The sequence below is a fragment of the Tachyglossus aculeatus genome (genome assembly GCF_015852505.1).
Source record: "Tachyglossus aculeatus isolate mTacAcu1 chromosome 12 unlocalized genomic scaffold, mTacAcu1.pri SUPER_6_unloc_1, whole genome shotgun sequence".
NCBI classification, from domain to species: Eukaryota; Metazoa; Chordata; class Mammalia; order Monotremata; family Tachyglossidae; genus Tachyglossus; species Tachyglossus aculeatus.
In genome coordinates this window covers 16,896,574-16,908,612 of record NW_024044828.1, presented here as the reverse complement: position 1 = coordinate 16,908,612, position 12,039 = coordinate 16,896,574, and the positions used below count along the sequence as shown (strand labels likewise).

Here is a 12,039-nt window from a genome sequence, read left to right as displayed (position 1 = left end):
TGCCATTTGTCCGCTGCATGGGGTTTGGACACGGGCCTGGGAGTCATCATCATCATCAGCAATCGTATTTACTGAGCGCTTACTGTGTGCAGAGCACTGTACTAAGCGCTTGGGAAGTACAAGTTGGCAACATCTAGAGACAGTCCCTACTCAACAGTAGGCTCACAGTCCAAAAGGAGTCACAAGGTGCAGCCATTTGTCTGCTGCATGGGGTTGGGGCAGGGGCCTGGGAGTCACAAAGTTTGCTGCCATTCGTCTGCTGCATGGGGTTAGGGCACTGGGCTGGGAGTCATCATCATCATCATCAATCGTATTTATTGAGCGCTTACTGTGTGCAGAGCACTGTACTAAGCGCTTGGGAAGTACAAGTTGGCAACATCTAGAGACAGTCCCTACCCAACAGTAGGCTCACAGTCCAAAAGGAGTCACAGGGTGCTGCCATTTGTCTGCTGCATGGGGTTGGGGCACGGGCCTGGGAGTCACGAGGTTTGCTGCCATTTGTCTGCTGCATGGGGTTTTGGCACGGGTCTGGGAGTCATCATCATCATCATCAGTCGTATTTATTGAGCGCTCACTGTGTGCAGAGCACTGTACTAAGCGCTTGGGAAGTACAAGTTGGCAACATCTAGAGACAGTCCCTACCCAACAGTAGGCTCACAGTCTAAAAGGAGTCACGAGGTTTGCTGCCATTTGTCTGCTGCATGGGGTTGGGGCACAGGCCTGGGAGTCATCATCATCATCATCATCAATCGTATTTATTGAGCGCTCACTGTGTGCAGAGCACTGTACTAAGCGCTTGGGAAGTACAAGTTGGCAACATCTAGAGACAGTCCCTACCCAACAGTAGGCTCACAGTCTAAAAGGAGTCACGAGGTTTGCTGCCATTTGTCTGCTGCATGGGGTTGGGGCACGGGCCTGGGAGTCATCATCATCATCATCATCAATCGTATTTATTGAGCGCTTACTGTGTGCAGAGCACTGTACTAAGCGCTTGGGAAGTACAAGTTGGCAACATCTAGAGACAGTCCCTACCCAACAGTAGGCTCACAGTCGAAAAGGAGTCAAAAAGTGCAGGCATTTGTCTGCTGCATGGGGTTGAAGCAGGGGCCTGGGAGTCATCATCATCATAATCAATCGTATTTATTGAGCGCTTACTGTGTGCAGAGCACTGTACTAAGCGCTTGGGAAGTACAAGTTGGCAACATCTAGAGACAGTCCCTACCCAACAGTAGGCTCACAGTCGAAAAGGAGTCAAAAGGTGCAGGCATTTGTCTGCTGCCTGGGGTTGGGGCACGGGTCTGGGAGTCATCATCATCATAATCAATCGTATTTATTGAGCGCTCACTGTGTGCAGAGCACTGTACTAAGCGCTTGGGAAGTACAAGTTGGCAACATCTAGAGACAGTCCCTACCCAACAGTGGGCTCACAGTCTAAAAGGGGGAGACAGAGAACAAAACCAAACATACTAACAAAATAAAATAAATAGAATAGATATGGAGGGGAAGGAGGTAGGGCGGTGAGGAGGGGGAGAGGAAGGAGGGGGCTCAGTCTGGAAAAGCCTCCTGGAGGAGGTGAGCTCCATCAGGCCTACAGTAAAATTCAATTCAGCCAATTTAGCCCAGCTTCCTATTGTACTCTACTAAGTACAGCACTGTACTAAGCGCTTCGGAAGTACAAGATGGCAACAAAAGACTATGTCTTTTGTTTCTAGCGTATTCTCCCCTTTTCAGATTATGCCTGGGGTCACTGGAAGTCCTCAGACACGGATCCCTTGGCTGATGTTCTAGTGCTCTGGCCCGGAGGTGGAAGCTAGAATGTAAAACTTCCCAAGTCTCTTCCTCAGGAGAGAGACGGGTGCTCATTGGGAACCAATGACCAAGAGAAGTCACTGAATCAATCAATCATTCGTAGGTGTTTATTGAGTGCTTACTGTGTGCAGAACGCTGTACTAAGAGCTTGGGAGCCCATTACAATAGAGTTGGTAGCTGCGATCCGAGGGGAGATCCGACTCCCCCTCGTCCCCCTCTCCATCCCCCCCATCTTACCTCCTTCCCTTCCCCACAGCACCTGTATATACGTATATATGTTTGTACATATTTATTACTCTATTTATTTATTTATTTTACTTGTACATATCTATTCTATTTATTTTATTTTGTTAGTATGTTTGGTTTTGTTCTCTGTCTCCCCCTTTTAGACTGTGAGCCCAACGTTGGGTAGGGACTGTCTCTATATGTTGCCAATTTGTACTTCCCAAGCACTTAGTACAGTGCTCTGCACATAGTAAGCGCTCAATAAATACGATTGATGATGATGACTCGGAACCTCCTGCCGCTGCCCTACCTCCTTCCCCTCCCCACAGCACCTGCATATATGTTTGTACAGATTTACTACTCTGTTTATTTTACTTGTACATATTTACTGTTCTATTTATTTTGTCAATGATATGCATCTAGCTTTACTTCTATTTATTCTGATGACTTGATACCTGTCCACGCGTTTTGTTTTGTGGTCTTGTCTCCCCCTTCTAGACTGTGAGCCCGTTGTTGGGTAGGGACCATCTCTATATGTTGCCAACCTGTACTTCCCAAGCGCTTAGTACAGTGCTCTGCACACAGTAAGCGCTCAATAAATACGATTGAATGAATGAATGAATGAATGAGAGGGAGAAGAGGAATACAGAGTGTGGCAGAGGAGTGCCATGTAATGGGAGGATATTCAATATTTACATTAACTGCAGCAATGAGTATTGAGGGAGGCCAGAAGCAACTCAGGGTTGGAATATGGTACACCGAGGCACGAGGCCCAGAGTTGCAAGTCACAGAGGTACAGTGCATGGATGGGCGGCACATAGAAACCCAGTACACAGAGACAGGATGCCCAGAGGCGCAGAACACAGAGACTTGGTACGCAGAGGCGCAGTACACAGAGGTGTGGTACACAGAGATGCGAAACACAGAGGCGTGATATATTGAGGCACCGGAACACAGGGTCAGTAGAGAGAGGTGCAACGTGTAGAGATGTGGTACGCGGAAAGGAGTGGTACACAGAGAAGCAGCGTGGCTCAGTGGCAAGAGCATGGCCTTTGGAGTCAGAGGTCATGGGTTCGAATCCTGACTCCGCCGCATGTCTGCTTTGTGACCTTGGGCAAGCCACTTAACTCCTCAGAGCCTCAGTTCCCTCATCTGTAAAATGGGGATGAAGACGGTGAGCCCCACGTGGGACAACTTGATCACCTTGTATCCCCCTCAGCGCTTAGAACAGTGTTCTAGACTGTTTCTAGACTGTGAGCCCACTGTTGGGTAGGGACTGTCTCTATATGTAGCCAACTTCTACTTCCCAAGCGCTTAGTACAGTGCTCTGCACACAGTAAGCACTCAATAAATACGATTGATTGATTGATTTGCACATAGTAAGTGCTTAACAAATACCATTATTATTATTATTATTACACAGAGGCACAATGCACAGAGGCACAGTTCACAGAGGTGTGGTACACAGAGGCACAAAACACAGAGGTGCAGTACACATAGGTGCAATGCACAGAGGCACTATCCAACAGCCCAGTTGAGAAGAATTCCATCTCCCTTCCCAAAAGATCGGCAGGGCCTGGGATCTTGCCCCGGGGTGGGGAGGCCCAAGCCCCAGCCCCCCAGATGGAAAACCAAGACCCTCTGTGAGATACACCCCTTTGCTCCTCCCTTTATTCTCCCTAGACCTCCTTGAATCCCTCTTCAGCTGCTTGGGAACCTCGGAGCTGAGCCTGCAAGGTCAGGTGACCAAAGAATATTCTCACCAAATTAAAAACCTCAAGCAGAGAAAGAAAGGATTTTTCTTTTCTTCTTGTGTTTAGTCCTGGAGAGTGTCTCTCCTTCTCTCTCTCTCTCTCTCTCTATCTCTCTCTCTCTCTCCCTCCCCCCGGCTCCCCACTCCCTTCCCCTCTCCACTTCACCACACACAGAAACTCCTTTTCAAAGGGGCTTTTTTTCCAGCCCAGTGAAATAAAGTCTTTGCCCCTTTGTGGTAAGGGCTCATTAACATTCCCACAGCAGCATCTCTTCAAGGATTTTACTTTTGTAACTCTGCAGGGAGGTCAAGAGGCCATGATGGAGAGGTAAAGGGAAAACAGGGTGAGAGGGGGGTAGGGCGGAAGAAAGCAGAGAAGGGGAAAGAGCCCTTCCTTGCACAATGAGGGGAAAGAGAGAGATTTGAGGAAGTTAAGAGAGAGGGAGGGAGAGGGGAGAGGGAAAGAGAGAGGGTTAGAAAACGAGATAAAGAAAAGGAGATATGGGGAGATAAGAGAGAGGGGAGAAGGAAAGAGAGGGTTAGAAGATGAGATAAAGAAAAGTAGATATGGGGAGATAGAGAGGGAGGGAGGGAAAGGGAGAGAAAGAGAGAAAAGAGGAGGGAAGAAGGAAAAGACAAGAAAGAGAGAAAAGAGTGAAAAGGGAGGGAGAGAGACGAGAGATGGAAGAGACCAGCAGAAAAGGCCAGAGAGAAAAGCAGGGGCTGGGAATCAGAGGACCTGGGTTCTAATCTCAGCTCTGCCACATACCTGCTGTGTGACCTTGGGCAGGTCACTTAATTTTTCTGTGCCTAAATTCCCTCACCTGAGAAACAGGGAGTCAATACCTGTTCTCCTGCCTCCTTGGACTGTGAGTCCCATATGGAACCTGATTATGTTGCATCTACCCCAGGGCTTCTTACAGTCTTTATTACAGCACAGAGTAACTGCTTAACAAATACCACTGTTATTATTCTTAGGAAGGCGATAAGGTAGATACCCCTAGAGGTTCATAGGGCAAGTATAAATCTTACCCATCCCTTCCTCCTGCCTTTCAAAGAGGAATATGTCAGGGAAACAAGTAGATTTTAGGGTGCCAGAGCTCTGTACTGAACACCTATGATTCAACAGTGACTTTCTCTTTCCATCACTCCACTAGGACAGTGAAAATCGTTCTCTGTTACCTCCTGGGAATGTTGATGAGGATGAAAGAGATATCATCAACCGAATCCTGAGGGAGATTTATTTCAGTGGCTGTCACCCCAGCTAGTTTGGAAGCTACTTGTTTTGTTTTGTTGCCTTTCTCCCCCTTCTAGACTGTGAGCCCGTTGTTGGGTAGGGACCGTCTCTATATGTTGCTGATTTGTACTTCCCAAGCGCTTAGTCCAGTGCTCTGCACACAGGAAGTGCTCAATAAATACGATTGAGTGAATGGATGAATGAGGTGGGCTGAGAGTGTGTCTACCAACTAGCACAATAGTAGTGATAAATAATAATAGTAATAATAAAGTGTAGTAATAAATACTAATACTACAAACAACATTATTGTCCTCCCCCAAGCACTAAGAGCAGTATGTCCATACTATGTACACATAGTATGGACTTGATAAGTAGTACTGATAGATTGATAAATGGGTGGAGATGGCTCAAACCCTAATTCTGAAATAATAATAATATTAATAATGGCATTTATTAAGCACTTACTATGTGCAAAGCACTGTTCTAAGTGTTGGGAAGGTTACAAGGTGATCAGGTTGTCCCACGTGGGGCTCCCAGTCTTCATCCCCATCTTACAGATGAGGGAACTGAGGCCCAGAGAAGTGACTTGCCCAAAGTCACACAGCTGACGATTGTCGGAGCCGGGATTTGAACCCATGACCTCTGACTCCAAAGCCCATGGTGTTTCCACTGGGCCACGCCGCTTGAGTCTCCCCCTGTAGACTATAAGTTCTTTGTGAGCAGGGACCATGCCTACTAACTCTATTCTATTGTACTTTCCCAAGCACTCGGTACAGTGCACTGCACACAGTAAGCACTCAATAAATAACCATTGATTGATTAATTGATTCTAGTCGTGGGGCTAAGAGCCCTAAAGCAGACCACTTCTCACAGCTGCTTCACCGTGAATTCTCCTAAACGCTTAGGGAAGTGTTCTGCCCACAGTAAGCGCTCAGTGAATACCACCAATCAATCAATCAATCGTATTTATTGAGCGCTTACTGTGTGCAGAGCACTGTACTAAGTGCTTGGGAAGTACAAATTGGCAACATATAGAGACAGTCCCTACCCAACAGTGGGCTCACAGTCTAGAAGATTAATTGATTGATTCCACCCCTAAATCTCTCCCATGCCCCCACCTTCACAACCACTCCTGGCTCCCGAGGGGTCTTCCCCCCTGCCCTCCCTTACAAGAAAGAGCAACTTCTAGACTGTGAGCCCCTTCTAGACTGTGAGCCCGCTGTTGGGTAGGGACCGTCTCTATATGTTGCCAACTTGTACTTCCCAAGCACTTAGTACAGTGCTGTGCACACAGTAAGCGCTCAATAAATACGATTGAATGAATGAACTTCCCCTCCCTTACAGCCTGCTCAGCTCAGGAGACTCAGAGCTGGAAGGTGGGGTTCAGAGAACAGAAGAGCCTCCAGGGGAGAGGGGGCCTAAGCAACTCCCTGAGTTATAGGAAGAGGAGTATAGACAATAGACTTAAGAGCAGCTGAAGTTGGCTGCCTTAAATTCCCCCTTCCTCCAGCTTGATAATGGAAGAAGTCCTCTAGACTGTAAGCTCGTTGTGGGAAGGGAATGCATATGTGTCGGTTTATTGTATTGTACTCTCCCAAGCACTTAGTACAGTGCTCCGTGCACACAGTAAGCGCTCAGTAAATACGACTGAATGAATGAATGAATGAGGAGTGGCAGGGCTTCAGAGGTCAGGGCCAGACTCTATGATTCAATCAAGACTTACTGATTGTCCCTCCTGCCCACTTTGCCTCAGAATCCCCCCACCATCCCCTGTGCTGTCCTCTTTAGAGACTGTAGGCTTCTCTTTTCTATTTTTTACGGTATCTGTTAAGCGCTTGTTATGTGCCAGACTTTGCACCAAGTGCTGGGGTGGATACAAGTTAATCAAGTTGGACACGCAATCCCTGTCCCACCTGGGGCTCACAGCCTTCATCCCCATTTTACAGATGAGTGAACTGAGGACCAGAGAACTTGAGTCACACAGCAGACAAATGGCGGAGCGGGGATTAGAACGCAGATCCTTCGCCACGCTTCCACCCGGTAAGAGATCCCTGAGCCACAGTTATCCATCAATCCGTAGTATTTATTGAGCTCCTTCTGTGTGTGCAGGGAGGTGACAAGATTCCTCCCCTCAAGGAGCTTACAGTCTATTTTACAGGATCGAGGGGATTGAGAACTGCCACCAAAGGGGCTGCTTTCTGGTTGTCCGCTGAGGTGATTCCTGTTGGTAGAGTGTCAACTGGGCAGCCTCGCCTCAGGTCAGAGGATCCCTCTAAAGCCATTGTGGGGGTCTCTGGGGAACAGCCAGAGGAAGAAAAGGGGGAGAGCAAGGTCCGGCTTGGACATAGTGGGGAAGAGAAGGGCAGGGAGAGCCTTCTCAGAGAGGACAGGGTTAAATCCTTTCATCTGAGGTACAAAAGAAAAGGGTTAGGATTTTTGCTTTTACAATGGAGACTGTTGAAGCCCAAGGAAGGAGAGGCCAAAAAAAAAAAGGGGGCGTCTCCCCTTTAAAGACTTGCAAGAGTGTGTGTGAGTGTGAGAGAGGCAGAGAGAGAAAGTCAGTTTGTCTTTGGAGAGAGAAAGAGGGCAATTCTGTCTCAGGGTGACCTGTCCAGAGAGAGGGGCGTCCATCGGCCGGAGAGGGAGAGGGGACCAAGAGGACGGTTGCCCCATTCCTTTCTCCATCTCTCTCAGGCCTGGACATGTCTCGGCGAAAGCAGAGGAAACCCCAACAGTTAATCTCGGATGGCGATGGTTCCACCACTTCTGAGAACGGTGGGTACCCCAAGAAAGAGGGACAGGCCGGTGGGTGGGAGACTTGGACTTGGGGTCCCCAGATGGGGAGATGGGGAAGAAGGGACTTGATGATTGATGGGCTTAAACCCCAGCCCAGTAGTAAAGGGGTGCAGGGGTGCGGGAGCCCGTTGCTGGGTAGGGATCATCTCTGTATGTTGCCAACTTGGACTTTCCAAGCGCTTAGTCCAGTGCTCTGCACACAGTAAGCGCTCAATAAATACGACTGAATGAATGACTGAGTGAGGCGATGGAAGTTGAGAGTGGGATGATGATGGGGAGAAGTGGGGCTCCTCTCTTCTTTTTTTCCGGGGCTCATTCTTTCGTTCGTGTCGTTTTCCTTTCTTTTTTCTGGAAAAAAAAAATGGAGTTTCCAAACTGGTCTGGGTCTCCCCCAAAGAGTTTCTCTTCATGTCCCCCTCCGCTGACTGGTCTTTGTGCCGTTGCTAAGTAACGACCTCAGACTTGAAGACCGTCTCTTCGGGCGGATTTCTTCCCTTTCCAAGGGAGTTGGATTGCAGAGGAATGAATCGGATAAACGGGCAGGTTCCCCTGGGGGAGAAGGGAAGAGAAAAGTTGCTCATTGTTGGATTGAGGGAGAGCAGATCGGTTTATATGAGAGGGAAGAGCTCTTTTAGGATGGGAGGGAGGAAGAGAGAGCAACTCTGTCCATCAAGCTGAGGCCAAATTAAGTCTGCATCCTTTGGAGGGGGTTTTCAAGACAGTGGGGAGATGGGCAGGGGGGAGCAGATGTGTCTTTAGGGTCTCTCTCTAAGGGGCAGAAGACGTTGATGACACCCGGTTTGGGAGACCCAAGTTCCAGGAGAACTGTTCAGGTGTTCATTCATTCATTCATTCAATCGCATTTATTGAGCGCTTACTGTGTGCAGAGCACTGTATTAAGCACTTGGAAAGTACAATTTGGCAACATACAGAGACAGTCCCTACCCAACAGTGGGCTCACAGTCTAGAAGGAGGAGACAGACAGCAAAACAAAACAAGAACATGGACGAAAGAATATGGACATAAGTGCTGAGGGGCTGAGGGTAGGGGGAATAAAGGGTACAAATCCAAATGGCAAAGGCATCCCAACAAGGAGAGGGAGTAAGGGAAATGAGGGCTTAGCTGGGGAAGGCCTCTTGGAGGAGATGGGATTTTACTAAAGTTTTGAATGTGGGGAGACTGGAAGTCTGGGGAGGTGTTTGTATCCATTTAGATGAGTGGATTCACTCATCCATTCAATCGTACATATTGAGTGCTTACTGTGTGCAAAGCACTGTACTAAGCGCTTGGGAGAATACAATACAACCATCAGACCCATTCCCTGCCCACAACGAGCTCACATCATCTTTGTCTTTAGACGCGGGGTCGTGGGTAAGAAGCCTGAGCGGGATGGTGCCAATCTACACCGAGTATGAGAGTCTGGTGAATGTGATTGTAAGCTCCTCAAGGGCATGGAGCTTGGCTATCAACTCTTTTGGACTCTCCCAAGCGCTCAGTACAGTGCCCGAAGTGCTCAGTAAACATCACTGATTGGTTGATTCAAGGGTCAACTGTATTTGGGGAAGGGGAGGCAGTTATGCATGCAGCCCATTCTCTGTCATTCATTCAAGATTATCTTGTGTCTACCCCAGGGCTTAGTCTAGTGTTTGGCCCATTGTAAGTTCTTACCAAATATCCCGATTAATATTCCTCTGAGTGACAAGATCTGGAGGTGAAACAGTCTGTTAGCTCCTTGTGACAGGGATTTAGCTCCTTGTGGCAGGGATCACTTCTTTATTAAAAAGAGCCCAGGCTTTGGAGTCAGAGGTCATGAGTTCAAAGCCCAGCTCTGCCACTTGTCAGCTGTGGGACTTTGGGCAAGTCACTTAACTTCTCTGTGCCTCAGTTATCTCATCTGAAAAATGGGGATGAAGACTGCGAGCCCCCCATGGGACAAACTGATCACCTTGCAACCTCCCCAGCGCTTAGAATAGTGCCTTAATAAATGCCATCATTATTATTATTATTATTATTACTCTCCCAAGTGCTTAGTACAGTGTTCTGCACACCATTAGCTCTCAATAAATACCATCCATTGGGTGGTTGATTGAACTGTGTCCATCTGGATGCCCATTACCAATCAATCAATCAATGGTATTTATTGCACACTTAGTATGTGCAGAGCACTGAACTAAGCACCCGATAAAGTACAGCGCAATAGAACTAGTGGATGCTTTCACTTTCCAAAGGCAGGATTAGCTCATTATCAACTATATCCGAAGCAAGATTGATTCTCAGGAATTACTGGGGAGGTTTCAGGTAAAGTTGGAAGACGGGAGACACTGAAATCAGGGCAACCTACCACCCAATAGCACGAATTTATAGGTTAAAACTCTCCTCCTCTCCCTGCCAGGGAAAAGACCTATGGTTCAGTAGGTCGGGAGTCATTTTGCAATGGATGGACTTGCAGCTATGGTATTTGTTACAGTATTGATTAAGGGTTTACTTAACCCCCTTCTAGACTCCCCCCGGCCCCCTTCTAGACTGTGAGCCCACTGTTGGGTAGGGACTGCCTCTCTATGTTGCCAACTTGTACTTCCCAAGCGCTTAGTACAGTGCTCTGCACCCAGTAAGCGCTCAATAAATACACTTGAATTGAATACTATGTGCCGGGCAGTGTACTAAGCGCTGGGGTAGATACAAGCTAATCTGGTTGGACACAGTTTACCGTCTTAATCCCCATTTTGTAGATGAGGGAACTGAGGCCCAGAGGAGTGAAGTGACTTGCCCAAGGTCAAACAGCAGGCAAGTGCTTCCAGACTGTGAGCCCGCTGTTGGGTAGGGACCGTCTCTATATGTTGCCAACTTGTACTCCCCAAGCGCTTAGTCCAGTGCTCTGCACACAGTAAGTGCTCAATAAATATGATTGAATGAATGAATGAAGTGGCGGTGCCGAGAATTAGAACCCAGGTCCTTCTGACTTCCAGCCAGTGTGAAACAGCGTGTCCAGGTGCCAGATCAGGGGCTCAGGAAGCAGTGTTTTCTAATGCTGATGTGTAATAATAATAATAATAATAATGGCATTTGTTAAGCGCTTACTATGTGCAAAGCGCTGTTCTAAGCGCGGGGGAGGATACAGGGTGATCAGGTTGTCCCACTTGGGATTCACAGTCTTAATCCCCATTTTACAGATGAGGTAACTGAGGCCCAGAGAAGTGAAGTGACTTGCCTAAAGTCACCCAGCTGACAATTGGCAGAGCCGGGATTTGAACCCATGACCTCTGACTCCAAAGCCCGGGCTCTTTCCACTGAGCCACGCTGCTTACAACCCAGCGCCCCAGGGACATGAAGATGAAGCCCCCCAAGCCATCTCCACTGGGTGTCATCCAAATCCTACAGACCACAGTGAGAGACCTAGAAGAGGAAGTAGCTCATTGGTGGCAATCAATCAATCAGTCAGAGATATCTATTAAACGCTTACTGTGGACAGAGCCCTTTACTAAGCCCTTGGGAGACTACAATACAACAGAGTTGGTGGACACATTCTCTGCCCACAGTGAGCTTAGAGTCTAGAGGGACGCGTCATGGCTTAGTGGCTAGAGCTTGGGCCTGGGAATCACAAGGACTTGGGTTCTAATTCCGCCTCCACCACTTGTCTGCTGTGGGCAAGTCGCTCGACTTCTCTATGCCTCAGTTCCCTCGTCTGTAAAATGGGAATTAAGACTGTGAGCCCAGTGTGGGACAGGGACTGTGACCAATTCAATTATCATGTATCTACCTAGCGCTTAGTACAGTGTCTGGCCTGTAGTAAGTGCTTAACAAATGCCATTATATATATAAAAATAACACCTTAGCATCTCAGCTTTGACTATAGGCTGTCTCACCTGAGCGATTGACCCCCAGAAAGAGATTGCCTCCCATGCACACTTAGAAACTCTGAAAGGCTCAACTTTTGAGGGAAGAATTTGAACCCTCCTCCATCCCATGTATCATCATCATCAATCGTATTTATTGAGGGCTTACTGTGTGCAGAGCACTGTACTAAGCGCTTGGGAAGTACAAGTTGGCAACATATAGAGACAGTCTCTACCCAACAGTGGGCTCACAGTCTAAAAGGGGGACATGTATATATGTCTATTCTATTTATTTTATTTTGTTAGTATGTTTGGTTTTGTTCTCTGTCTCCCCCTTTTAGACTGTGAGCCCACTTTTGGGTAGGGACTTTATATGTTGCCACCTT

The 12,039-nt window shown here is 47.8% G+C and overlaps 1 protein-coding gene across 1 annotated transcript in view; it reads left to right on the top strand.

Moving 5' to 3' along the window:
* The first annotated feature begins 7,676 nt into the window (after positions 1 to 7,676).
* The window catches only part of SALL2 (spalt like transcription factor 2), a 28,560-nt gene continuing 24,197 nt past the window's right edge, over positions 7,677 to 12,039 (top strand). Inside the window, exon 1 of the mRNA XM_038741056.1 lies at positions 7,677 to 7,799. Coding sequence (XP_038596984.1) covers positions 7,727 to 7,799 — 73 coding nt within the window. The 5' untranslated portion in view covers positions 7,677 to 7,726. The remainder of the gene's footprint in view (positions 7,800 to 12,039) is intronic.